This window comes from Harpia harpyja, chromosome 5 (genome assembly GCF_026419915.1).
Source record: "Harpia harpyja isolate bHarHar1 chromosome 5, bHarHar1 primary haplotype, whole genome shotgun sequence".
NCBI classification, from domain to species: Eukaryota; Metazoa; Chordata; class Aves; order Accipitriformes; family Accipitridae; genus Harpia; species Harpia harpyja.
In genome coordinates this window covers 39,825,804-39,851,645 of record NC_068944.1, presented here as the reverse complement: position 1 = coordinate 39,851,645, position 25,842 = coordinate 39,825,804, and the positions used below count along the sequence as shown (strand labels likewise).

General features: G+C 39.0%; 1 protein-coding gene across 2 annotated transcripts; it reads right to left on the bottom strand.

Annotated features, from left to right (window-relative positions):
• On the bottom strand, positions 1–25,214 carry YTHDF3 (YTH N6-methyladenosine RNA binding protein F3). 2 transcript variants are annotated; one of them, XM_052786979.1, is made up of 5 exons: positions 24,862–25,214; positions 22,712–22,736; positions 17,210–17,295; positions 14,226–15,818; positions 1–2,676 (listed from the first exon to the last, which is right to left on the bottom strand). In XM_052786979.1, the coding sequence occupies exons 1-5, from the start codon at positions 24,883–24,885 to the stop codon at positions 2,653–2,655; spliced, it is 1,752 nt and encodes a 583-aa protein (XP_052642939.1). In that variant the 5' UTR covers positions 24,886–25,214; the 3' UTR covers positions 1–2,652. The 2 variants fall into 2 exon arrangements, with proteins under 2 accessions (XP_052642939.1, XP_052642940.1); XM_052786980.1 differs by lacking the exon at positions 17,210–17,295 and having other exon boundaries at positions 24,862–24,945.
• Positions 25,215–25,842: the final 628 nt, after the last annotated feature.

The window sequence follows — 25,842 nt, the reverse complement described above, 5'->3', positions numbered from 1 at the left end:
TGTATTTCTACATTTATTTGAGATATTAAGCACCATTCCTTTTCTTTCTGGAGGAAAAGAACTCGTGCATAAGGAAGCTGAAGGCTAGAAGTTTCACATGTCCATTAACTAGTACAGCACTCCATAGCTGATTTTACAATGTTATATACTATTTTTACAGAACTTTATATGCACATAAAATTCCTTTTAATTTCAGCTGCACATACTAAACTCTCAGCAGTCGGCAAATCGGTCACAACATGACTAACACCATCAGCAATGACACTCTTCTATTTGTAGATTTCCTAACAATCCTGGAACAGTGTAAGAACTGTCACAGCTCTCTAAACGTGATCACCTCCTTCTCTCGCAATCCTGTCTCATTTTCCAAGTTTTCAAAGTCTGCAACAGAGTGATGAACCCACTTTATACTAAACCTGATTCAATCCAAGAGCAATGCTCATGCTATTAGAATAAAAGAGGCAAGGGGTAAAGCAGGAAATACTAACAAAGCCTGCAAAAATATGAATACTGCAGTGGAAGCAAACTAAAGGTTGCACATGCAATCAATTCCTGAATGCCTGACTCTTAACAGTAGCTTTCTTTTAACTGGAAACTTATGTGCATTTTCGCAAGATATTTTTGTAACAAAGAAGGAGAAACATGCTGATCCTTTGAAGGATCATCAGAAGGACTACATTTTTTGGACTCACAACATTGACCTTTGCCACTTCAACTGATCAATGACAGTTGGAATAATAGGCAGTAATCCATAAGTCAGCCAACAGAGGGAAACAAATAGCTATAAAACCTGTTAGCAAGAAACAGATTGCATGGAAGCAGCAATTTTTGGGCTCAAGCCAAATTTCATAGGGTTTGGGCTTGAAACCTTTATCTCCTAGTCTCCTCTTACAATATGCACCTTGCTTATCCCTCCCTTACCCCACTTGCTATTTGTTACACATCTGCATTTAAGTGAGATTGCTTCTTTTCTCAAAAATATGGGAGTGGCTTCACTTTTGAGCTTCCAGAACACTGGCGGTAAAAATTAAGATTCATATCTGCTACTCCGCAGTCTCAAACAATATTTTAAATAATGAGCAAGGAATAAGTGTGTACTGAACTTTTTCTGTCTGCAAGGTTAGAAGAGTGCAAGGGGCTTAAGAAGAGCGAAAGTAAAATATAGCAAAATAGTCTGTATTCAAAACAAACCTTTGCCACTTAAGTTCCAGAACTTTGATTGCCAGAATCTGTAAATGAAGGACTCAAAACACAATATAAACATCTGTGTTGGACAGTAAGACATGAAACACGTTCAAATAATATGTGGTATTGCTATTTTAAGCTATAACATATCTGACTTCTACATTGCCGTTCTAAAAAGAGAAAGCTATCCCTGGAGTTTGGTACAGGCTGTTCAGTATTTTGTACAGTCAATACACCCGCTTAACATTTTTTTAATATTCTCTTCCAGCAGATAGAATGTGTTGCTATATAAAATGAAACAAAAGATATAATTTTTAGAAGTTAAAAACTAGTATAGAATTACCCAGTTTAATATGTATTCTAAAATTCTTGTTGCATGGTTCTAACAAAAATCATGTTAACATGGCTATGAATGTCATATCCATGGATCAAAGTATTTTTCTCAAAATATTTTCGAATAGGGGAAAAAACACCTGGATGTTGGGACAATGAAACAAAAAAATTTGAGAAACAGAGTATATGCTTGCTAAACAAGAATTATGTTTATTTAGCTAGTGAATCACCTAGAGGAGTAAATTTTCACTTTCATGATAGCAATCTGTCAGGCTTGCAAACACCCAGAAATAGGAATTAAAGATTATTTTAAATGTAGTTATAAAGGTCATAAAAAGTCTGATTTAGACTGAGGTACATTTACTCAAAACTGAGATTCATTGAGTGGTAACAAACAAACAGTTCCTCAGACAAATGCACTTTTTTCAGTATACATGTTACAGAAAAAAAAAAAAAAGAAATGTGCATTAACTGGTGGTGTCCACCAAGCTGCATATAATATTCTCTTACACCAAACAGTTTGAAACAAGGGAAATGTCATTCTAATATAATTTTGTTACGTTTCATTTGGCTAAACTGCAGCTTAAAGTTGCTTTGCCATATTAAAAGATTACTACAATAATTTTCACATGAACATTTAGACTTGAGTTTTACTCCAGGACTAAATATGGCATGATTTGCTTTTAATCTGTTGAATAGCTAAAAACTGACAATTAAAAAAACTACAACAAAGAAAAAATTAAGTTGAAGCAATGTGAATCTCACATCATTGAACCACTTCTAATGGTTAAATGTTAGTATTTAACAAATTCAAAGAGTTAATGAATCCTTGCATTCGTTCGGTCTCCTGTGCCTTAGCTAGGATGCATAAATACAAAAGACAGCAGATACTGGTAAAAGCTTCAGGACAGAAAGTGCTTGACGAAGGTACAGTTCTCAAGTGTGTTTGGTGAGAGAGTATAAGGGCAGATGCACTGATGAGAACCATTACAAGAAGAGTCAATTTTGTGTTAAAGTGTTCAAAGATGTCACCTTAAGCAGAAAAAAGCTTTAATAACGTCTTCTTAGACATATTAGGCGTTTCCAGAGTCTACATCATTAGTGTTGTAATTCTAGCAGGACATCTCCATATAGTTATTGTTTGTTTCTATTTCTCTCCTGAAAAAAAAACAAAACACAAAACAAAGGAAAATCATGTTAATACACACAGTTCAACATTATCTGCTTTCCTCTCATTAGAGCAGTTGCATTACTTGCAATTTCTCTAAATCAGGCAACAAGCCTTCAAGGAAAAAGCTTCACTTTTTTTCAGGAACATGAAATATCTAGTTCAAGTCAACTTCTTAAAAAGAAACACAGAAGTATATGTCAAACTAAAAGGCAAATATGTTCCAAAAAAACAGCTATCAAAAAGAAAAGGTTTTATAACATTACTTTCAAATCACTTCCGATAAAATATATTGCACAAAGTGAACTAAGGAGACCAAAGGACCTACAAACAAGGCAGGAGGTACCCTAAATCTTCCGCTTAACTTGTTCAAAAATGCTCTGCGTGAATATTTAAATATACTATTCTCCATCCATTATATCCCTGAAAGAGTAAAGCTCATATTCCCAGGTATCTCATTCAAGGCCCCCTATAGTAAAATGTTTCAATGTACTTAAGATCAAAAGGTAAAGGAACAAGTTGGCCCACTACCTCCTCCTCCATACAAACACACTGCTCGAATGGCGAGAAAAATAATTAAAAAAAAAAAAAAAGCCATCCATACTTTTTTTAGAAATTACTTTTAATAACAAAATGCAAACCCAGTGAGGTAGGAATGGCTGGAAAAAAACCCATTTGAATGCAAGCGTGAGTCACAGTCAAAACCATATTCACTACAAAGCCCTCACAGCACTGCGAGATGTTGCATTTGGTGCAAAGGAACAAAGTCCGTAATGTCATCTGTGTAATACAAACAATGATAAACAACTTTCTACGGTTAAGAGCTAAAAATACTAACTGCACTGTATCTCTATCAGGGACTAACAAATTCTTCCTCTGTATTACAAGTCTAACAGAGTAAATAACATTTTCAGTGCTTTATCATCATCCTCCATTTTCTCTACTTTGTTAAGATAAACATACACATTATGACTACCTCTAGGAAAAAAATAAAAACAGATCAATAAACTATATCTCATTACCTTCATTATGTATCTTCCAGACTGTAAAAAGACACTGTAGTTTGACTCTAAGAAACTAAGAATTTATCTTCCACTAGCATTTCCTTTCTTAATATGTACAACTGAGCACGTTACAGAAATGTTTTAAAACACCTTCATGGAAGAGAGGTAGGTTCCCTCCCCCATTTAAAAGAGAACAAAAAACTCATTTCCAGTATTTTTATTACTAATGCATTACACAGCATGTTATAAGTGGAACATAAACATAGCAGGGAAAACCAAAATAAACCAGGAGGCATTTGAACAATGACTTCAAAACCACTCTATCTGATACCATGCTGAAACTTTATTATGCTAGAAACTATTTAGGAAAACTGCAAATTAGCATATGAACCCAAATAAATTCTGCCAAAAAGACACCATAATGAAAGAGGATACATAACATTTATACTGGTTATTAGAGTACAGCTGATGATCTAGTCCTCTCCAAGACAGACCTCCGAGTTGCATCAAGATGAACACCAAAAAAGTAAAGCTCACACAGAGTTCTTGCTCACAATAAGCAGCTCATAGTCCCAGCAGCTGTATATCTAAGATTGGACATTCTCTAGGGCAAAACTTCAGTGTATTTAAAGTGAGAGCGATACTTGTGCTGTTCTGCCAGAAATCATTTTTTCCTAGTTCAAAGAGACATGACTAATATTTTCATAGTAAGGTACTATTTTTAAAATGCAAGATTGATAGTAACATATCAGTTTGTATTAATGACTGATAAGAGCGCACATCTAGGCTGAAAACAGAATATCACTGGCCTCATGCCTCACTATGCATGTAAGGCATGCAAAAATAGCCTGCTCATGCACATCTCAGATTATTCCTCTACTATTAGCAGACTTCAGCTGAAAGAACTGCAGAAAGTGCTGAGAAACACTACTGCAGTATTAAGTAGGAGCCTATGAAACCGTGATGTTAAGTAATAAAATCTCAGTATTTTAACAATTTTAAATTTTACCTATATACAGATAAAATCACCTATTCCAGTCCATTTGCAAGTATTACATATGTAACCACTGAGTCAAGCTGCGTAGAAAGCCTCTCTGCATTACAAACTGCTGCACAGTAAATGGACTGACCATGTGCTTTGTGTAGCCCCTGAACTCAAAAGGCATTTAAGTTCATAAAAATTCAAAATAGAAAGGGAATGATATCCTGACTACCTGCTTCCAGTGAATGAAATAAAGGAGGTGTTACAAATTTCAAGTCCATTTTGAATCCACAGAGGAAAAAGGCTTCAAAGTAACACCAGCACACCTTTCCTGTAGTCTCAAAGTTACATATTACTATACTTATACTTAAAGCAGACATACAAACTTGACATTTTTTAATGCAAGTGAACAGTACATTCTTCAGATACTGGTATCAGTAACATTTGGCACTCTACAGCAAAACAGACAGAGAGAAAACCTGATTTATTCAAAATGCAGGTAGTGGTATTAAACTCAAAAGCAAACTAATCCTCCCCACAGCTGTCGGTCAGTCACTACCACTGCCTCTTCCCATCTCAAAAAGTATTCCCCTTCTGAGTTTTTGGGTGGCTTTTGTTTGATTGATTGTTTTTGTATAAACAGTGATTATAGACAAACTAGCAGAAGACTTTATCCCCAGCGGGTTTCCACCACCAGAGCAGAGGAAGTTTCCAGCATAACTGACTGGATTCCACTAACATTTGCCTTTCACCCAACATCTCTTATTCATTTATTACATTCAGACGAGCAAAACCTTTGCCACATCTCTTGCAATGCTCTTGGATAAAAAGCTTCTCCAGTCAATTTAAGTTCCCTGCCAAACTTCACTTCAGAGCTCACCAGGGTGAGGTTACCCAACTTTAGAGGGAGTTTATGAGCAGGATGCGGAAATTAAGTACCATTCAAATTAGAACAATGTGGGAATGTATCGGCTGGTTAAAGGTACTTGCCAGCTGCAGACCATGTGGTGAGCAGCTTTCACACATGCAAATAACTTTTGACACAACCTGACAAAACTAAGTGAAGGTGAACCTGAAAATGCTTGGGCCTCAGAAACACGCGTCGATCTAGTACAAGAATATGGAATTAACTTGATCTGAAGTGAGAGGCTGACTTACTTCCAAATTTCAGTTCTCTGAATTCAGAGCAATAATCAAATGATCCTGTGCTGAAAACTAGCTGCAATTTATCCTCAGATTTAATGAAATCTCAATGCTAACAAAATTTCAAAATTCAAAGCAACAAAAATGTTTCCTGATCTGATTTGAAAGAAACTACTGAGATGCCCGTAACACTGACTTATGGAATTTTTCTGTCAAAAAAGAAGGTAAATGAAAAAGCCTGATTGTAAGTAGCAAAAATGTAAATGGTAGCCTAAACCCAACAAGCTACTACAGTCCTCAGCTGTATTTTTTTTTCCTGAAGATCCCACAAACTGAAGCTCAAGGTGAGGGAAGGTGGATTTGAAAGAAGGACTTTTGCTTTTTTATAGCAATTCATCAAGTGCAAGCATTTCAAGGTGTCCATTTTGAAAGCTATCCAGGATTGCAAACTTGCACAGGCAAATTGCAGAGTTCCCACACGCACACTCACCTCCAGCACAACTGGCTATACTTGCAAAAAAACCCTAGAATTTTGCCAAACTTTTGCATCTTACTGCAATGTTTAAAATGTTTATGCCTGAAGCTGTCTGCTTTGCCCCTCTCCCAAGAGGGAGCATTCTCCCAGCAGCTTCAGAAGGGAACGTGTAGCACATCTTAGTTGCTTCACTGCAAACTGCGATTTAATCTTCAACTTAAAAGCCTTGCTCATCTGCAATGTAAGCTAACATGTCAGACTGCATTCTGTGAAGTGAGGCACAGGCACACATCTCCTCTGCCAACTCTGCTGCGTGGGCAGGAACACCTGGTAGAGGCATAACAGACAGCTGTAGAGGTGGTGAGAAGCAGCCACAGCAAAGTTCATGAAATCTCATTTACTAATGGCATGAGCCATAATCTGCAGTTTATTGCACCACAGTGTACCATTACAGCTATGACAGCATAAACATTGACCTTAGTGCTTGAGAACCACAATGAGAAACAGATTACTGAGAAAACTGAAAAATGCTAGAAATAGTTTTCTCCATTTATGACAAGGATATCATTGGCCATTAATATAAACTACATTACTAAAACTTTGAAGTTTTGTAAAATAAAGGTCCTTTTTAACTTCTCACTCTTGAATTCCAAACTAGAGAGGGTAAATCTCCTGAAGACAGAGATTACCTCAAAACCAGATAAAAATATTTAAATACATTTTTCCAAGAAGCACTTCCAGGAATTCTGGGAAGATGGGAAGGAAGCATCAGATGGGAAGGATCTCTAAAAACCTTACATGGACCTAGAAATTTTTCCTGTGGAGATGCCATCCCCTCCCTAAACACTCATTTTCTTCTAATCCCAACATGAAAAATACAAGGCACAAATTAAAAAATCAAAGTCAACATAGGAAGTCAAACAATGTTTTACAACTCCAGAGCAGTTCCTTCTGGTAAGCCTTATGAATTAATACTCATCTTGAGACCTTGCTGCTGCAGATCATTTGAACTCCAGGGAGTAAATAAGGCTTTCAGGCATATAAACATTAAGAAAGTCTAAAAAACTACAAGACCTAGCCTTCTAAATTATTTATTCTTCTTATTAGTTTTGAAGGCATTTTATTTATTTCAGTCTCTGAAACATACTTAGCAATAGTAAAAATGTGAACAAGTTACAGTAAAAAGGTAAATAAATTTAAATTTAAGCAGACACATGCATTGTTAGTGAAACATGGACAGACCATATTATTTTATTATGGTAACAACAAAGGCAATAAGAACTTAATCCACATCTGAAATTCCAGAGCACACTAAATAACAAGGTACAAACATTCAGAAGGCAGAGGTGGAAAAAAAAAAATCCAACTACTTTAAAGATATCATATGATAAAACACAATGAGGAAGTGCTCTGCAGAAACCAAGCTTGAACTCCATGAGCCAGAAAAGCCCTTCCAGTCTTGTCTTCCCAGGTAGATACTTTCAGTGATGAATCGGCCAATTCTAACTACAAGTAGCAAGTGCTTCCTTTCAGTGCTGTACATCATTACACATTGAAATATCAGATTTTAATTAGCTACAAGACAGCCATTTCAGCAAGTTCATTAAAAAGTAAAAAAAATCAAGCTTGTAGATCCTCATTATTGTTAACAATGCTCACAGCGTAACATCGGCTTTTGAAGACTGAAAACAGACAGCTTCTAACTACATCTATGGAAACTGCATTGTGATGATCACTGTCCCAGCAAAAGGAGCAGAAAGATGACTCTGACACCTTTGTTAATTTTTCTCAGATGCCCATGGGCAACAAGAAGATGATTTTATTTAATTGCTCTGCTAAGAAATCTATAGCAGCATTGGAAGGGAAATGACATCCACTCCAGGGCCTACAAAATACACTGGGGAAGAATTTCTCTGACAATTTTTCTTTAAGTCTCATGCTCTTTGCACACGCGTAACTCAAATTTCAGTCTGCCATGAGGAAACATGAACTTATTTTATCTTGGTTTATCATTATATTCTATATGAAAGTGCAACGAACATGCAAGTTTATGTTTACTTTTTCACAACTGACTATAATCTCTAGGTACAGAAGCAAAACAGTAATTATAATTACCTGTCAATATTAAGTACGTTAGCAGACCTCTGAAAAGCTGCTCACAAAGAACTGGGCTCAAACCACTTATCTGATACAAATTTTGTAACGTATCATTTCAACTAGATGAATCTGAAGGTTAAAGCCAATCAATTTTGATACAAAACTTAAACAATCCTACTTCAACTGAATCTACAGAAACAGCTTTCCTAGATATGCAAGATCTGCATGGTTTTAAAGTGCCATTTTTTCCAGCAAAGCACCACCAGCAATGTTCACTGGAGTTTCTGCTAACTAGCCCTGTGGTACAAATCCATGAAGCAAGGCTGAAGTACTGTATGGAGAGTCACACAGGTTGCAACTCCCTTGCAATATGCAGGCATATTTCTTTCCTGCAAACTGCAGGAAAAGCATCAGTGTTCCAGTAAATTTGTTCTTAATAGAGCAGTGCAATCTGAGGACATGTAGCAGGAAGCAGGTTACTGCATGAATTTTAACAGCTCTTCATGCATACTCAAGGTTCTGCTTTTGCTCTAGAAGAAGAGATTTAGAATTACTCCTTTGCTTTAAAAACTACAACTTAAAGACACAGCATTTAGAAAAGGTAGAGCTGTCACAGATCCAGCTCAATTCAAGTTTGAAGTCTTGTCTTAGGAAGTCTTCATATTTAAGAACACTAAAGAATTAGATTCCAAAAATGACTGGTCTCTTGAGCATTAAGGTAGACCATTAGGTTGATATACCTAGCTTTTCCAATAGGGGTCCCTATTTTACAGGAGAAATTGGTCTTTCAAGTCCCAGAGTCAAGAATTTAAACCCACTCTGTAAGAAGGGACTCCATAAGCTTGATTTTGCAAGTAGGAATTTCAAACCAAAAAGAAAAACAATACAAGATCCATGCAAGTGTCGCTATAAACTAAGACCACCTGTGAGTTTAATTACATTCCAACTTTTTAATTCAACAGTCCAGTATTGCACTTTCCCTATTGCACCATCTTTTCACTTGCTAGAGTAATGCAGACCACACTACTACTCAAACTCTTACAGAGTCACTCTATGCGAGACCATATTTTAACATCCAGACCTCTCCATAGTATCCCCATCCTGTAATAAATTCTAAACCCTACCTCTGAACAGAAACAATTGACTCTATCAAATGCACAGAAAACAGGCACATTTGAAATCTATGTGTCTATAACAAGAGAACCTGCAGGTCATTTTTAACTGTTTCCAAAAGACTAAAGATGCAAAAGCAAATGAAGACATAGTAAATAAGCACAGCATCATGGGATGAAAATTCTGGATCAGTACGTCTAAAATTATTCAAGCTCCAAGTAATCCTCTTCTCCCGAGACCAGGGGCACATACTCATCTCATGATTATCAAAGGAGCAAAAATGTAACTTCTGTTTCTACTTTCTGACCATATTGTTTTTTCTTAAAACAGACATGAGGCATGCTATATCACTTTGATTTATGAAGATGAAACTGTAGATAAACATCAAGTTCAAGGAAATTGCAAAATAATGGCCCTTGAAACATCAAAAGCATACAGGAAAAGCACAAGTTTCTCAAGATACTACGTAACCTGTTTCATTTACTGTTTTGAACCTCTTTTAGATGTAAAGACACAAACTTTAAAAAGTCATCTGGTACAACTATCATTTAACTACATTAAAAATGTTCGTCAACTACCTGTTTTCCTTGACCTGTACAAGGACTGTGGATGTATCTATATCTGACTTTGACATTATAACCTAGGAGTTGATGGTTGGGGGGTAAGGGGAGGACGAAGTGTCTACAGTTCACTCTTAATGGACATTTTCTCACTTCCCTCTTTCCTTTAAGATATTTTCAAGAAATATCAAATTAAGCATAAAGTCAGCAGTGTCCTGGAATGGAAAGGAGTTAGACCTCTTAACACTGCAGCTTGATTATGACCCAATTATCAGAGAAACAAAAGTTACATTAGTATCAGAATGAGGGGGGAAAAAAAAAGAAATTACTCCTTTTGAGAGTCAGAAAATTTTAGCTATATCAGCATTCCTGTTACAAGATATGTAGTACAACAGGAGAAAGCTAACATTTTAAATGTTTATTTACCTGCCATTTAAAGGCTTCCTGAAAATAAAAATTCCAAATGTAAATTAGATAAACACAAATATATATTGAATTCCTCTGTCTTCTCCCACGGATAAAAATTAGTTATTTTTCTGAACTATCTCATGAAGAAAATAATCTAAAGCATTCTACAGTTGCATGGAACCATGATTTTTTTTCCATTATATGCTACAAAAGTAGAACTCTGCACTAAAGACCACCTAAAGAAGCCCTAGGACAACAAGTAGTTGCAGGTTAACAAGCCACCATCTGAGGGTGAGGAAGTTGTAATCTTCCAACAACTGCATTTTTACTCAGAGACACATTTCATTTTGATCCATGTATTTACTGAAGATCAGGTGCACAACTAACACACATTTCTTTTTTTTTTTTCCTTTTCAATACCTTTTATTTTCCTAATGTCATTATGTGCTCTTAAATGGCATGTTTTAAGACTTCTGTTCCATTTTTTTAGATCTTATTGCTACTGTCTTCTGTTGAAAGACAATCAAATACGTTTTTAAATAATCTGCACGCAAATATGCACATTTACACCATGCAGCAGTAGTTCAAACTAAGGACTAATGCAGTTTCAGATTATTTTAATATACTACTGACAGAACTCATGAAAAACGTCACTGATTTCTTTGCTCCTTTGGTGAAAGATCACAGCACTTGCATGTTTAAAATAGGACACTGGAACCTGAGCCGTAAGAAAACTCTGAATGATTACTGCACAAATTTGTTTCCAACCCCACTTGTAGATACCTTACCCACACCAGGGTCACATCAAACAGTGACAGACACTAGAGTTCTAATATTTAAGCTTAAAGAGACTATTCATAGTCATTTGCAAGTAACCTTTATCAAATGGCAAAGTTACTGAAGTTTCTTCTTCTGTTAACCACAGATTATTCATTGCACTTTTACAAGTATACTGCCATATTTTAATAAAATGTACTGCTAGGTCATATTGCAAATTAATTATTGATCCCCCTGAGTTGTTAAGATTAAAAACTTTTACAACCAATTATTTTAAAATAAGTTAGCTGGAATGATGAACAGTTATAGAGTAAATTAAATCCATAAATTATATGCTGTTTACTATGTTTACCAGATCACTGCCTGTATGAAAGTTTGTTACCAGCTATGCAAAAACAAAACATTAACTGAACTTTAAGGAACATATAAATGACTACTGCTGCTTTATGTATTTAATATTTTATTAACAGCAATAAGCACATTTTTCATGACCGAAACACTGGAAACAAAGTGATTGCCACAGAAAACGGGGATGAACTTAATTCACACAGTTCTACTGGCAGCAGAAAGTGCGTGAATTTAAATACAGCTCCATGAAAGCCTAGCTGGCACTAGGTAATAAAGGATTACTCAATTAACCATAAACCAGTGTTTACAATACTGATTGTTGCATTTCCAAACTATTCTTGAATCATAAAAGAGTTAACAATTATATGTTTACAATTTAAAGACAGGTTGTTTGTATACTGTGTGATAAAAGGAGAAACCCAGAGGTATAAGATCTACACCCAATCATAAGAGAATGAAAAAGATGATCTCTCAGTAGCTGTCATTAGTTTAATTTGGACTTCCTATATTTTAAGTACATATTCATTTGCCTCAGGCATATCTAAAATCCCTCTACGAAGATAAAACCTCTCAACTAGATAGGCAGCTCTGAAGTATTTTTTTATAATTTGTCACAAAACCAATTTGTACAATGCTGTAGAAGACTCAGTGCCTACTATGCAAGTATGTTGACAAGTATGTTTTCTCTCAATAGCATTGGGAAAGGTAACTTAACAGAGAAATGCAGAGTTCAGTACTTGAGTCATACAGATACTATATGTTTCCCTGAAGATATTAAACGAAACAGCAATGTTACTTTATTACACAAATATGCGTAATCACAGTCATCTAGTTAGAGACCTACTAAATGATGAATTTAGTACTTTGAATTTTAAGTTTAGCATACATAGAAACACTGCAAATAATCTATGTTACCCCCTCCATTACATTTTGTAGCTTTCATCTACTACTGAGGGAACAAAACCACAAATAAAACACATTATCTTCCTGAGCTGCTAGGGCATGTCTGAATTATGACTCCTTTGACAAGTTTTTTCACAAAAGTAGATACTTCGGAAGCAAACCAGTTATTTGTGGAGAGTCTTAAAACATCAAAAATTAAGAACATACTGAAACATGACGGCTACAGAGAAACAGGATAATCTTAATCCATCTGAAACATTACCAAAATCACAATGAGGTTGTAATAAAGCCTGAAAAAGTCAAAGTTTTCCCCTTACAGTGAATACTAGTTAAGAATGCAGCCCATCCTCCCATCATCAAGATAGCATGGAAGTAACGATACTGATTTAGGGCATATTCAGTTTTCTTTTTAGAAAAAAAGATTCAAAAGGCATTACACACCCAACTAGGATACTCATCTTGCCTCCAAACAATAAAAAACTTTCAACATGACAATTTATTGCAGAGCTGTGCAATTAAACTACAAAACTGATTTTGGGTATGCACAACACCGGTCTATAGGAGATGTAAAGTGTGTTGAAGGATTAGGAATGTACAAGAGAGGTAGAACCACTGCAGTTCTGGAAACCTAAGAGAAGTAAGGGGGCTGTGATGCATATGAAATTCTTATGCAGCCAGAATTGTGGCAGCTTCAAGAAGTGAACAAATTCAGGACTTTGCATCCCACAAGGCCCCTAATTAGCATAAGCCCTAGAGACTCTGGGGGGTGGGGGGGGGTGTTTATTCAGTACATGGTGTGACAAGATGAACAGAGAGCACTACCACCAACTGCACTGATGCAAACTCCCTTTTCTGAATACTTGCACATCATCTAACTGGTACAATAGTTCCTGAAATGTTTCTAACCATGAGACAAATCATTATTTACAGTTACTAGCAAGTCTGGAAAGAAAACAAATATAGCAAAAGTAAATATGATGGTGAACATAAATGTTATTAGTAGGGAGAGTACACACAAGACAAAGTAGACAAGTCCTATAAAACAGCTTAAATTAAATGCCTTTTTCCCTTGTCTGGTTTTCTGAAATACCTCCAAAACTAAACCTTTCTCTACAGATTTATCATAGGTATACTTTTCTTCAGAGAAATGAACTACACATTACTTTTTTTAGGAAATGCACTATCAGAAACGTCCAAAAAATGATCCCGACACTGTACAAGTCATCACTGTATCACTTCCATGTTTCACAACTGTAAAAAAGACAAATTGAATCAAGGGGGAAACCTGCTTTTCACAGTAATCATGCTGTTAACATTTTGTTAAAGCAGAATTTGAATTGAAATGTTATGTCAAATAAAGTAAGCTTCTCCTGTAACTTGAGGTCCTTTTTGTGACATCCAGAAACCATAAAAATGTAAATTAGAAGACTTCAGTTACAGGTAATACACTCAATTCAGTTTTTGTTTACTTTGAAGGGTAAAACATGTCACAAGTCTGCTTATGCAGGCCTATGTCAGTATCGTGGTTAAACACATGCCTCTGTTAAAACAAGTTACAAGAACTTAAATCTTTTCATTAAGAGCCAGTTATACCAAGTACAGACACCTTGGATAAAAAGCACCACTTTCTGATTCAATACTCACACACAGAAATTCCAGTTGTATGAAAAATGAGGTTTCCAAAACCAGAAAAAACAGGAGAGCTACTATAATGACATTGATTTCTTACCCTACGCATGGCTTCCTCCTCCTCTTGACGCTTCTCATAATGTGCAAAGTCATCAAAGATTGAGGTGGTATGCTTGAAAGTAGCAATTATTTTAAGCACTTGCTTGGCTTTTTCTAGGGGTACCTCTTGAGTGTCCCTCGAATTGGTAACCGGTTTGTTGTCATTGTTTTCCAAGCGAATATGCCGTAGTTGGTTATTGGGAACGTCTTTGACAAAGATCCATTTGACATCAAACTTCCCCTTCCACTTATCCTGAGACCAGACACCAGCATATGCATTGTAGTCCACAACAGACTTCATCTCAGCCACTCCACAAAAGTGTCCACTGCCATTCACACTGAAGAGTAAATAGAGTGGGCCTTTTCCATTCAGGGAACGGTAAGCAGCATCCAAGCGCTTATTACCATGTTCAGTACTACACCAGATAGAGTACTTAATGGAGCGATGAATATCGTCCTCTGAATAACTTTTGATTATAAACACACGTCCATTCTTCAGATTCCAATCGAAATCTTTGGGATTGTAGTTGTTTATGGCCTTTAGTTTCTCCAGCACTGGATGCACTTCCACACCAGAAGGTGAGGAGCTGACGGATACAACACCTAAACCAAAGTTCTCACTACCAGCTCCATTGTTCTGGCTGAAGCCCACACCCCTATTACGAGGAGCTACCCAGCGGTTTTGCAGCTGTTGTTGCTGCAACTGGTGAGGCTGGGCCTGCTGCTGAGGTCCTTGTTGCTGTTGTGGTTGCTGTGGCTGAGGCTGCTGTTGAGGCAGTTGGCTTTGCACCAGTGGTGGTGGTTGAATTAATGGCTGAGGCTGCTGGATTATAGTCTGAGGAGGCAGTACTGGTTGGGCTGGGGGTGCTTTTACCACTGACCCTTTGTCATCCCAAGTTCCAATATTCATGTTGTGTTTTATAGGTGGTGGTGGTACAGCAGGGCCCCCAATGCCCACATTACCTTTAGGCTTGAGTTTCGGCTGAGGTTTAGCAGGCTTCCTTGCAATGGCAGCCCACGAGGTTGGTTTAGGTGCTGAACTGCTAACTGGGGGCACGCTGTTTGCTGCAATGCTTGTCATACCTGTACTGCTCAGAGCTGAACCTACAGTTTTTGTTACAGCAGCCGTCATATCTCCACCAATTTTCAGTCCAGTCATGCCTTGCTCAATGCTGCTAATCCCAGGCACCTTGCTCAGAGTATCACTGCCAAATCCAGCCTGTCCATCTGCTATGGCTCTCCCAAGAGAACTAGGTGGATAGCCATAGCTGCTGCTGTAAGCAGAGCTTTGCGTTGATTGTCCCTGAGATCCACTTGTCCCCCATGTAGAGAAGTCTGCATTCCCAGGAAAAAAATTAAATCCATGCTGCCCAAGAAATGGAGGGGTATTTCCTAATGCCCCAGGTTGACTAAATACACCATCAGGTATGTAATGGTGTTCGCCATTACTCATCTGTCCATAAGTTGTCAAGTATGGCATTGGAGGGTCGCCTGCAGTTGACCATGCTGCTTCGCCTAAAGAGTAAGGAAATCCAATGGATGGAGCATAATAACTAGGCATATATGGGTCTGACATTGGTGGATAGCTGTTACTCTGCAAGAAAATAAAACAAAAATCAGCAATATAGACAATTATGCTCAGGGCAAAAAAACCCTGTAATACAGTCCAAAACATTTTTCAGGATTATATGAATGCATTTGTAACTTCCACCATTCCTCCCAACCTAAAAGATCAACAAGGTATCTGTTACATATGGCCATTTTTTCCTCCAAAGACCTTTTCAAAGCACTGAAGAGTGCCATTTTTTGTAATATTTTATCTTTATTTTCAGTTACTGAGCTAGGCTTAAGATGCCTCCATGTCAACAGTATCAAGAAAATAACAAGCTACTTTAAAAAACAAGCCATAACAACTGCAGTTTCATAAATACAGAAAAATAGGTGCAACTATGGTTTAAAGTTTTGCTATTCTTAGTTTTGTCAAATTTCTCACTTCTAATTGGAGACACCTGCCAGAATATTATAGTGAAAAGGATGCAAGGATGCCTGTTTGTTTCAGGCAGAACAATCAAACTGTAACATTTCCACACTATTGAGAACGGGCATTAAGTACTATCTGTGGCCTAGTAGAACAAAGTTTGCTAGCTAAATTCAAATTCCACTCCCAAGACTCCTGGGAAATCACAGCATTTACTTCTTGAGAAGATAAAGCTCCAAGACATTTGAAGGACAACCCCCACATGACTTTTGATGTTGTTTTGGGGGAAAAAAATGCACATCATCATCCTCTACCTGATGCCTCCTTAACATTGTATTATTTGAAAAAAAATGGGAAGGCAAGCAAAATTCTCAATGCCTTTTAATAATTTGTGCTTTCTCCCCCTCTCAAGACCACTATAACTAACAAACTTAATTTAATGAGTACTAACTTTTTGACTAGAGACAATTCACAGTTCTGAAAACAAGTCATTAACTTCCTGGCAGAAGAGTTATACCAATAATATTAAGCTTCAATCTATTATGCCATCAACTGTGAGCTACTTCTACCAACTTCAAAGGAAATCATATCCAAGCAGTTACTATTTTCTCAGAGCCAATGAAACTGTTGTTTTGAACTGCATCCCATTTATGATGATTTCATTGTAAATGTAAGGTGTGGGGTTTTGTTTTGGGGTTTGTGTTTTGTTTTCTGGGTTTTTTTCCCTCAAGCTTCTTGTAACTTGCATCCTTCTGAAGTCAGAGCACAAACACAAGAGCAGGAGACATCAGAGCATGCTTTTTAACTGAATCTTTTCCAGAATTATTAAAGACTTTAGCTGTTTAAGTTATCATATGATAAGACAAGACAAGATATAAAATTATATTTCAGTGGATATTCAGGCAAGTAAGTAATGCTATCTAAGAAATATCATCCAAAAATTAATGAAGTCTGGAAGTCAGTTGAACTCCAAAATTAATTCAAGATAGTAAACAATGTTCACTTACCTGATTTGTCTGACTACTTAGATATGGCTCAAAATCATCATCATTTACTGCATCCTTTTGATGAATCGAACCGTTTTGTACTGAAACTAAAAGTAAATCTGTATTAGGTATACTCTCTGGAAGATCTATGTTGTGCTTTTAATCTTGACAACACTCCTTAATCGCCTGCACGTTGAAATACTTCTACTTGTGCTTTGTTGAGACTGAACATATTATTGTTAAGCACCACTTCGCTAAATTTAAAGAAAATGGCTCATTCTATTGATGATCCCAATCAGTCTCAGGAGAGGTCTGGAAAGATGGCAACCAGAGCAGACTACTCCTGACTATTCTTTCCTGAGCTCCATAGACAGAGGAAAAACTATAGGCACACCTTATTTGCACAGGCAGTAAATCCAGCGTTTCCAGAAGTACCAGACCAAGTGCAAATGTGCAGACCAACCAGATCAGACATATTCAATAGGTTCAGGGAAAGTTGCAACATACAACATCATCCTGCCAGGACGAAAGTCAGTTACCCACCAAGACAACCATAAAGGGCACTACTATTCAGCTATTTAATTCTGTATTTCCTACGTAAATATTAGACTGTACTGCATTAGCGGCATCTCTGAAGCTCAGAGGGTACACAGCAAAACAGAAACAAGAGCTAACGTCCCCAAGGGTGATTACAATCCTTTCCCAACATATATGCCACTATACACTGGAATCTCTTCCTACCTGCTCTTCTTGGCCTCCTATTACCTTTAATTTCATCTAAGGCATTACACCTACCTGGGATTTTCCAGCTGCCCAGATTACTTGAAGCGTCTCTCCACCCTCCCCCAGGCTACTATTCAAACAAAGTCAAGTTGCACAAATTTCTACTAAGTTCCATTGTTTCCCATGGTGCAAAGCAGAGCAGGGACTTAAACCAGCAATTTGCAATTATACAACTTGAAGATGAAGACCTCTTCTCAAAAATAAATTACTGCTGTTCCAAATACAAGTTTTTTTGTTATTTATCAAACAGGTTCAGTGAAAAAAAAAAAAACCAAACCAACAAACAAGCCAAACAACAAACAAACAAGTTTTAGAATGATCAGTAAGGTGCACTGAGAAACCATGGTAGCAAAAGTTAAAACAGCAGATTTTCTGACAGCTGGAGACACTGAGTTAAGAGCTGACTCTGCAGTCTCCCTCTTCTAGCAAAAACTTCTGAAAGGTATATACAACCATGTAACTAAACCTTCAACTGTGTTGGAAGTAGTGTTTAAGAGTGGGGGTTTTTTTGTTTCATTGGGGCAGGGGGGGCGGTTCTGCCACCCAAAGTTCACATTGCAAACCAAGTGGTGCCTGGACCAAGTCACTTCAATTTTTTTCACATTTGACTTGAACACCTCTAAACCAAACTGCCTTCAGGAAATGAAGCTAGCTGAAAAAATGACAAAGGGATAGATATAATCACAGGAATAACCAAAATTCTGGAAAAAAATTATTAATTTCAGACAACAGTAAAAAGAGCTGAAAATTCATAATTTAACACAAAACAACAGAAGATTTTTTTTCAAAGCAAGCATCTGGGAAAAAAAATCAAGCAACTTGTGTTTTGAATGTCTTCCTGGAGTTTTAAGAGTCAGAACACTTGACACTTCAGTTATTACAAACTGGCACAGTGCATTTGTATACTAGCTACAGCCAAGTATGACCAGCAATGGTGAGCACAATGGGTTTTAAAACTTGATAGAACAGTATTTCTAGATTAAATACCAAATTTAAATTAACATTAGGTGTTGGGTTTGGTTTTTTTCCCCCAAATAAGGAGTTTCAGTTAAGGTCATTAATCATCCTGAATTTCCACACAATGGTAACATATTAATAGCTGGAACGCTATATTCTTCTTTATATTTGGCCCAGTCACACATGGGATGAGCCCCAAAATCTTTTGTCCATGCCATGCCCATTGCTTAGACTTGACTAAATACTATGGAGAGCACAAATGTTAAATAGAATTCTGTTATAATGAAAAACATAGATGGAGGCATACAAGTTTCTTAAACGCATGCAACCACAAATAAAGGAATAAACAGCTGCATGTCGAGACTAGAATCCTATCAAAATTAATCTCCTCATACTGACAGCTAATCTTCATAAAACATGCATCTGCTGTGTTTATTGTTTCAGAGGTATCTAAAGGTCACTTAAGACAGAATTTTTTGGGGGTCTGCCATTACAACTAACACAGAATATTCTTCTAAATTTATTTTCCTTCTTATTTATTCTGTATTAAGATCTTAAGTCAGTGACACAAGAGTTCTATACCGACATCTTTCCTAGTAAATATATACATTTTCCAGTGAAATAGCATTACTAGAAGTTTGTTTCTTTGGCTTTTCATTCTACCTTTACATAACGTGTTAATAATGAAGAAGGTAGCCCACACACACATTTAGCAACAGCAAACAGATTAAGATGCATGCCTCATTCCCAAAATCTCACATTAAGTGTTCCAACTTAACAGGGCAGTGATGAAGAATACTAATTGAAACTAATCTACAGTTACTAAAAATATCCGTATCAATCCAATCCTGAAAATACTGTATACTTCTGCAAACACTGTGAAAACATACAGTGTAATTAGATATTGGGAAAAAACAACTCATCAAATAAAGGAACTTAAAGCTTATATTCTTTTAACTGCTACTACCCTTTGAATAACCACTTGCAAAATGCACAAATGATGGCCAAAGGCATAAGAATAAAATTTTCATTAGAAGAAGCCGTTACACCTTAATTAATGTGGAGAATAAACACTAAATGAAACATGAACGTTTCATTCTTGTTTTAAACCTAATGCTTATGTTTACACCTACTACAAAACCAAAATTTTTATATATATATATATATATGTAAACACAAGTCAGCACTTTCCTATCACAGGTGTGATACACTGGCACAACAAACAAAAGAAAAGGGGGGGGGGGAAGGAGTATTGGGAATGCCAATTTCTCCCTATCACCACGCCACTGTAAGACGTCATTTGATTGATGTCAGTTCTGATGTTTTATGTCAACTGTATAGTATTTGACAATTAGGATAAGAAAACTTTCAAGACAGGATATTTTACTCATTCAAATCTCTGAAATACCGACATTAACATCTGACACAACAGGTGGACAGTACTGTTCTACACACTAGAACTTCAATCCCACAAATTCTGGTCAAGGCAAACAGCACTGTATACCAATTTATAATTGACTAGAATAAAGCATCAAAAACATTCTCCTAGACAATACAAATAAGCTACCTCCCAATGTCATTTGCAGGTCTAGTATTTTTTGTTTCAATATGAAAAGTAGTCTATTTCCATGCGTACACCCCTTACACTGCTCACTCACATCCTCTCATATGCTCTGCTAGACATGTGGACAGTAACCTTTTTACCATACCCTAACATTATTACTCTTATGCACAGAACCAACTTCAGAGTAGTCTGTTAACTCAGTATCACATCTTCCATCGAAGCTCCTTTAAGCTGGGACCTATCATGACACCTGAAAAAAGATTGCTGTCTGCTAACATGTGGTCAGTAAGGATTGCTGATACAGACTTAATTTATCCTCTTGAAAAAGTCTCTAACCCAAAGCGAACCACTCGTGCTACACTGTGCTACCATCGTTAATCTCCTAGCCCTTTAATATAATGCTAAATCATAGCAGTTTCATTAAATAGACGTTATACCAAATAATTTAACAGAATAGAGGAGATTACCATTTTGTTTCACTATAGTTTTCATTTAGGTCATAGTCTCACCAAAAGAATACATAGTAAGTATGCATTATTTAAAAGGATGCACTCCATAAAAATCCAAGTTCAGAAATGCAAAAATCTCATCGTTACATAGCAAACTGAGATGTGTTTTGATTCAAACATTCTGCAGCATTTACAAATTATAGCACACAAAAATACGCTAACATAAATAAGTTAAAGTAAAGCTGACTTGTGCATTTTCACTACTAAACAAGCTGCAACGTAACACCCAGAAATGCTTAATACTTTCACTGCAATTCATACATACGGAGTATAGTTCAAAAACTACTTGTATGATTCTCTAATAGGTGCATCTCTAACCTCACTAAAACCGAGACACGGTAATTCAAAGAACGTGAAGCCACAAACTACTTGCTAAAATGAATCTGACTTTTCCTCTCATTTAAGGGCAAGTAGGAAGGTATAAACACAAACTATTTCAAAGACACAAAGAAATAGTTAAAAGCTTCAGTTTGGGGGAACAAAAAAAAAAAAAGTATTAGAATATGAGAGAACAAGTAATCAAAAATGACCAAACTGAGAAGGTCTGAGGAGGTAAACAAGTTTATTTTTCCCTGAATGAAGAGAAATTAAAAGGAACAGGCCAAATTCAGCAAGATCCAGGAACCATGTGCTACCTTGTAAGCAATATATGTAATAAGAGGCAGACAATCTGCACGTAGACAGAATAATAGAATAAGTACGCTGCAGATAACCTTAAGTGACAGTTCACAGAGAAGAATTAGATTAGTTCAGATAATGAACAGCGGGGGCAAAGAGTATATGAGCTCAAAAAAAAAAAAAAAAACCAAAACCCAAAACAAAACACACCAGCTTCCTGACTGCATGAAGAAATAATAAGCATATTAACACACGAAGATAGCTGTGTGCATGCTATTCTATAGCTCAGCTTGCTAAGCACCGAAGAATTAAATGGACACAAGTGTACTGATCAGGCAAAAAGAATTCCCAAATAGAACATTAGTCTTTATATCAAAGATAACAAATTCCAGACCAGAAATAAATTGCAAGATATAATCCGAGATGCTGTTTACGACAGACTTGCCAAGAATTTGAGAAAGAAGAATATTTAGTTAGTTCCTTGTTTCTGTGGGAGAGAAGAAACCCCATTGAATATGGTATTTAAAAACTAAGATGTTGACAGAAACATGAAAAAAGTAGAAAAGCAGAAGGTCTACAAACACCAAGAGAATATTCTATACTGACGCTAAAACGAAGAGAAAAGCCCACCAAATTTCTGAGAATAAGGAAGGTGATGTGTTCTGCTCACAGATATGAGTAACTAAATAGTCACATGGCTATTGCCTCGCAAGCTAAGGAAGCTGTTCAAAAGATTCTTCCTGATGATTCTAGTACACTGATTCTATTCACTGCACAGAAAGGCCCAAGGTGTACTCTCAAAGAGATTATACGAGCATATCCCAAAGTCAGCTAAAAAGAAATAGCTATGTTATCATCTGACTTCTGACATTAATCTTCATTTGCAAAATAAAACAATTTAAATTGATGTACCACTGTGCCACAGTAAAAAAGCTGGGAAATAACATTTTGGCACACAATTTCCTGTCATCTTGCTCTGAAATAAAAGACATCCTATAGCTACATTCTCATCCCACAATTGTCTGAAGACATATTAATCTCCATAAACAGCAAAATTAGAGTTTTATACAGAAATACAAGAAATCAACTTACCTTTATTTCCCTGTCCTTTAGGTCTCTGTATATAGGAAAGTGGAAAAAAAAGCAAAGCAAGTTCAGTTAGAATCCTCTAATGTTTACTTCAGGGTAATTCCATTTATTTGCCAATTCTGCTCTTTTCAACTTAAATATCAGCTTAAAATATTATTAAAAACATGCTATTATAAAAATATTATACTATATAAAATAATGTCATATAAAATATTACAAAACCCCCAACAAAATAATTCTAAAATTGAAAAAATTTCACCAAAAAACATTGAAATAATCTAGTCTTTTACAGCACATTAAGCCTAAATGGTGTTGAAAACTGGAACAACAGATGAATTTTGATTGCCACCCCTCCCCAAGAAATATAAGCAATAAACAAAGCATAGAGTAAAAGAACAAAGAAAGTTAGCAGCTTAAGATTACTGCCAGTAGTAGAACTTCATTAGAACTTCATTATCATATGTCATCTTTTAAGTTGACTGATGGGTACTTATCAGGGAATAACCAACAATGCCTTGCTTTTTAGATATACAAAAGAATATACAGTGATACGGTAAGCTGAACTACAAGTTGTGCATTCCTTGTCTAGGCAATTACATTGAGAAAATGATACAGTCTGTATGAAGCTTTCACACAAGGAAATAATACCTTAAGGAGGACTTTTTTTTTTTTTTTAGGATTAATCATTACAAAACACTGTTAATCTATCGTGCACTAAGAATCACTGTAACAGTACAAGTTACAGTATCCTTAATTCCTCTATAGCAAAATAAAATAGCTTACAAAAACAAATGCTAGCCCATGAAAATCTAATTAATCTTCTCACATATGTACAACTAAGCACGAGTGAGTCTCCAGGCTCCGTCACTCTCTAACAATTTTTAGTCCTGAAAAACTCAGTATTCAGAGGTTTGAAAGTTTAGAAGGCAACCACCTCCATCTTGCTTTCATGTGCACCTGCCTCAGAGTTATCATAAGACTGTTTTAACACTGCTCCACCTAAAGCTGCACTGGTTAGTCACCTCCCTCTCCCCAAAGCAGAGAAAAGTCTCTGTAACCTTAAAAACCCCAACTCATCTTTTGGGACGAATCTAATCCAGACACAAAGGCATGCACAGACCAACAACAGACATGGTACTAAAAAAGTTGGGAAGAAGAAGCCTGCCTTCGTGGAAGATAGAGCAGTGAAAAGTTAAGAGATCAATGAGCTAGAAATAAGTGCATAAAAGGAAACTGGAGAGCACACACAGAGACAAAAGAAACAAAACATTAAAGGCACAGAGAGAAAATAAAAGAGGGCAGGGGACTACAGGGCCAAAACTTTTGAGGAGTGGCAGAGGCCCAGGAAGGAAGCAGAGACCAAGACAAAATAGCTTCCAGCCAGAAATAAAGGTCAGCAGAGGCCTAACAAAGATTAAAAAAAAACAAACATACTCTAAGCTCCGCAAAGAACCGACTAAAAAAGTGCAGCACAGCGCACGGAGGGAAACAGAGGAGAACAGCTGGAAGAAACGAAGGCCGCGGGGAAGGAGCAGAAACCAGAGGCCCGAAGAGAGAGGAGGTGGGTGAGGAGAGAGAAAGGCACGAAGCGAAAGGATGCGGTGACGAGGAGCCAGAGAGAATCAGGGGTGCGCAGGGGCGAGGAGAGGGAGCCGGGCGCCGCGGGGAGCCCGACACCGCGGCTCTGCTGGAGCGCAGAGAGGAAACGGGCGCCCGGAGGGGCTTGGCCGGGCAGGGCTCGCCGGCGGGCCGGGAGCACAAAGGGGGCCGGCCGGGCGGGGGCCCGAGCCGGCAGGGCGGCGGGCCGGGAGGCGCGGGGCTGAGAGCCGGCGGGCCCTGCGGGCGGGGAGGCGGAGCGGCTCTGGCGCGGATCAGTGGTTATAAATAGGGGCTGCCGGGCTAGGAAAGGGGCCCGCCATCCCGGGCGCCGCCGGCTCCGATTGATCGCCGCTCCCCATGGCGGCGCAGAGAGAAAGAGGGAGGGAGGAAGGAGGCCGCGAACCGCGCCGCCCCGGCGGCGAGGGAAGGTGCAGGTGGCCGCCCGGCCGCCGCCGCCCCCACCCCCCCCCCCCCGCCGGGGCTAACGACGGGCCGGGGAAGAGGAAAGGGCAGGAAGCGGGCGGCCGCCCCCCCCGCCACTCCGCGGCCGGTACCTGGTCGACGCTGGTGGCTGACATTCTTCACGGGGAGCCGCGATCCCCTCGCTCCGCTCCGCCTGGGCCTCGAGTGATTCCGCACGCCGGGGCCGCTCGCCCGCCGCGCCGCTCGCCGCCTCCGCCGCCGCCGCCGCCTCCTCCTCCTCCTCCTCCCCGCCGCCGCCTGATTGTCGCCGCCGCCTGGGCTCGCTGCCGCCGCCGATCGGGTTCCCGCTGGACGGAGCCGGACGAAGGGACGCAGCGCCGCTTCCCCCCCTGCTCTGGGCTCCGCTTCCCCACAATGGCGGACAGGCTCCGGCTCCCACTTCCGCTCCGCGGCGCCCTGACCTTCCGCTCCCCCTCCGCCAGCGTCGCCACTGACCTTTCCCTTCCCGTCCCCGCCTCCATGTCACGTGGGGAGGGAAACAGCCCCGCGCGCGCGCGCGCGCCCGGCAGCGATTGCCATGGCGCGGGGATGGGGCCGGCGGCGAGCGCGCGTGCGCGCGGTGGGGCGCAGGCGGAAGGAGTCGGTGCTCTCCCCCCCGCCCCCGGCAGCCACGGGGTGCGCATGCTCGGAGGGGGATTGCTGAGGAATGCGTGGGGAGGGGTCGATAAATAACGTTAATCGCCTCCGCTCCGCTGCACGTGTGCCAGGGGAGCGGGGGGGGGGGAAGGAAGGAAGGAAGGAGGAAGGGAAGCGTGCATGGTAGGCTAGCCGGCGGCGGGGCTGAGGCTGGCAGTGCTGTGAGGGGTCCCAGCCTGGGTGCGGTTGGTGGCCGTTGCTGCCCGTTACAGCCTGCGGTGGGTGCGGGCCCGGGCCCGGGCCCGGGCCCGAGCGGTCCTCCCGCCGCCCCTGCCCGCCGTCTTCTCCTTGGGTGCTGCCGCGGGCAGAGGTGGCCCTGCTGCCTCCTCCGCGGCACCTCCGCTCGGGGCTGTGGGCGGCGGCCCTGGGGGGGGTCGGCGTTGCCGCAGGGCCCGGCCTGGGGCTGGAGGCCGGGC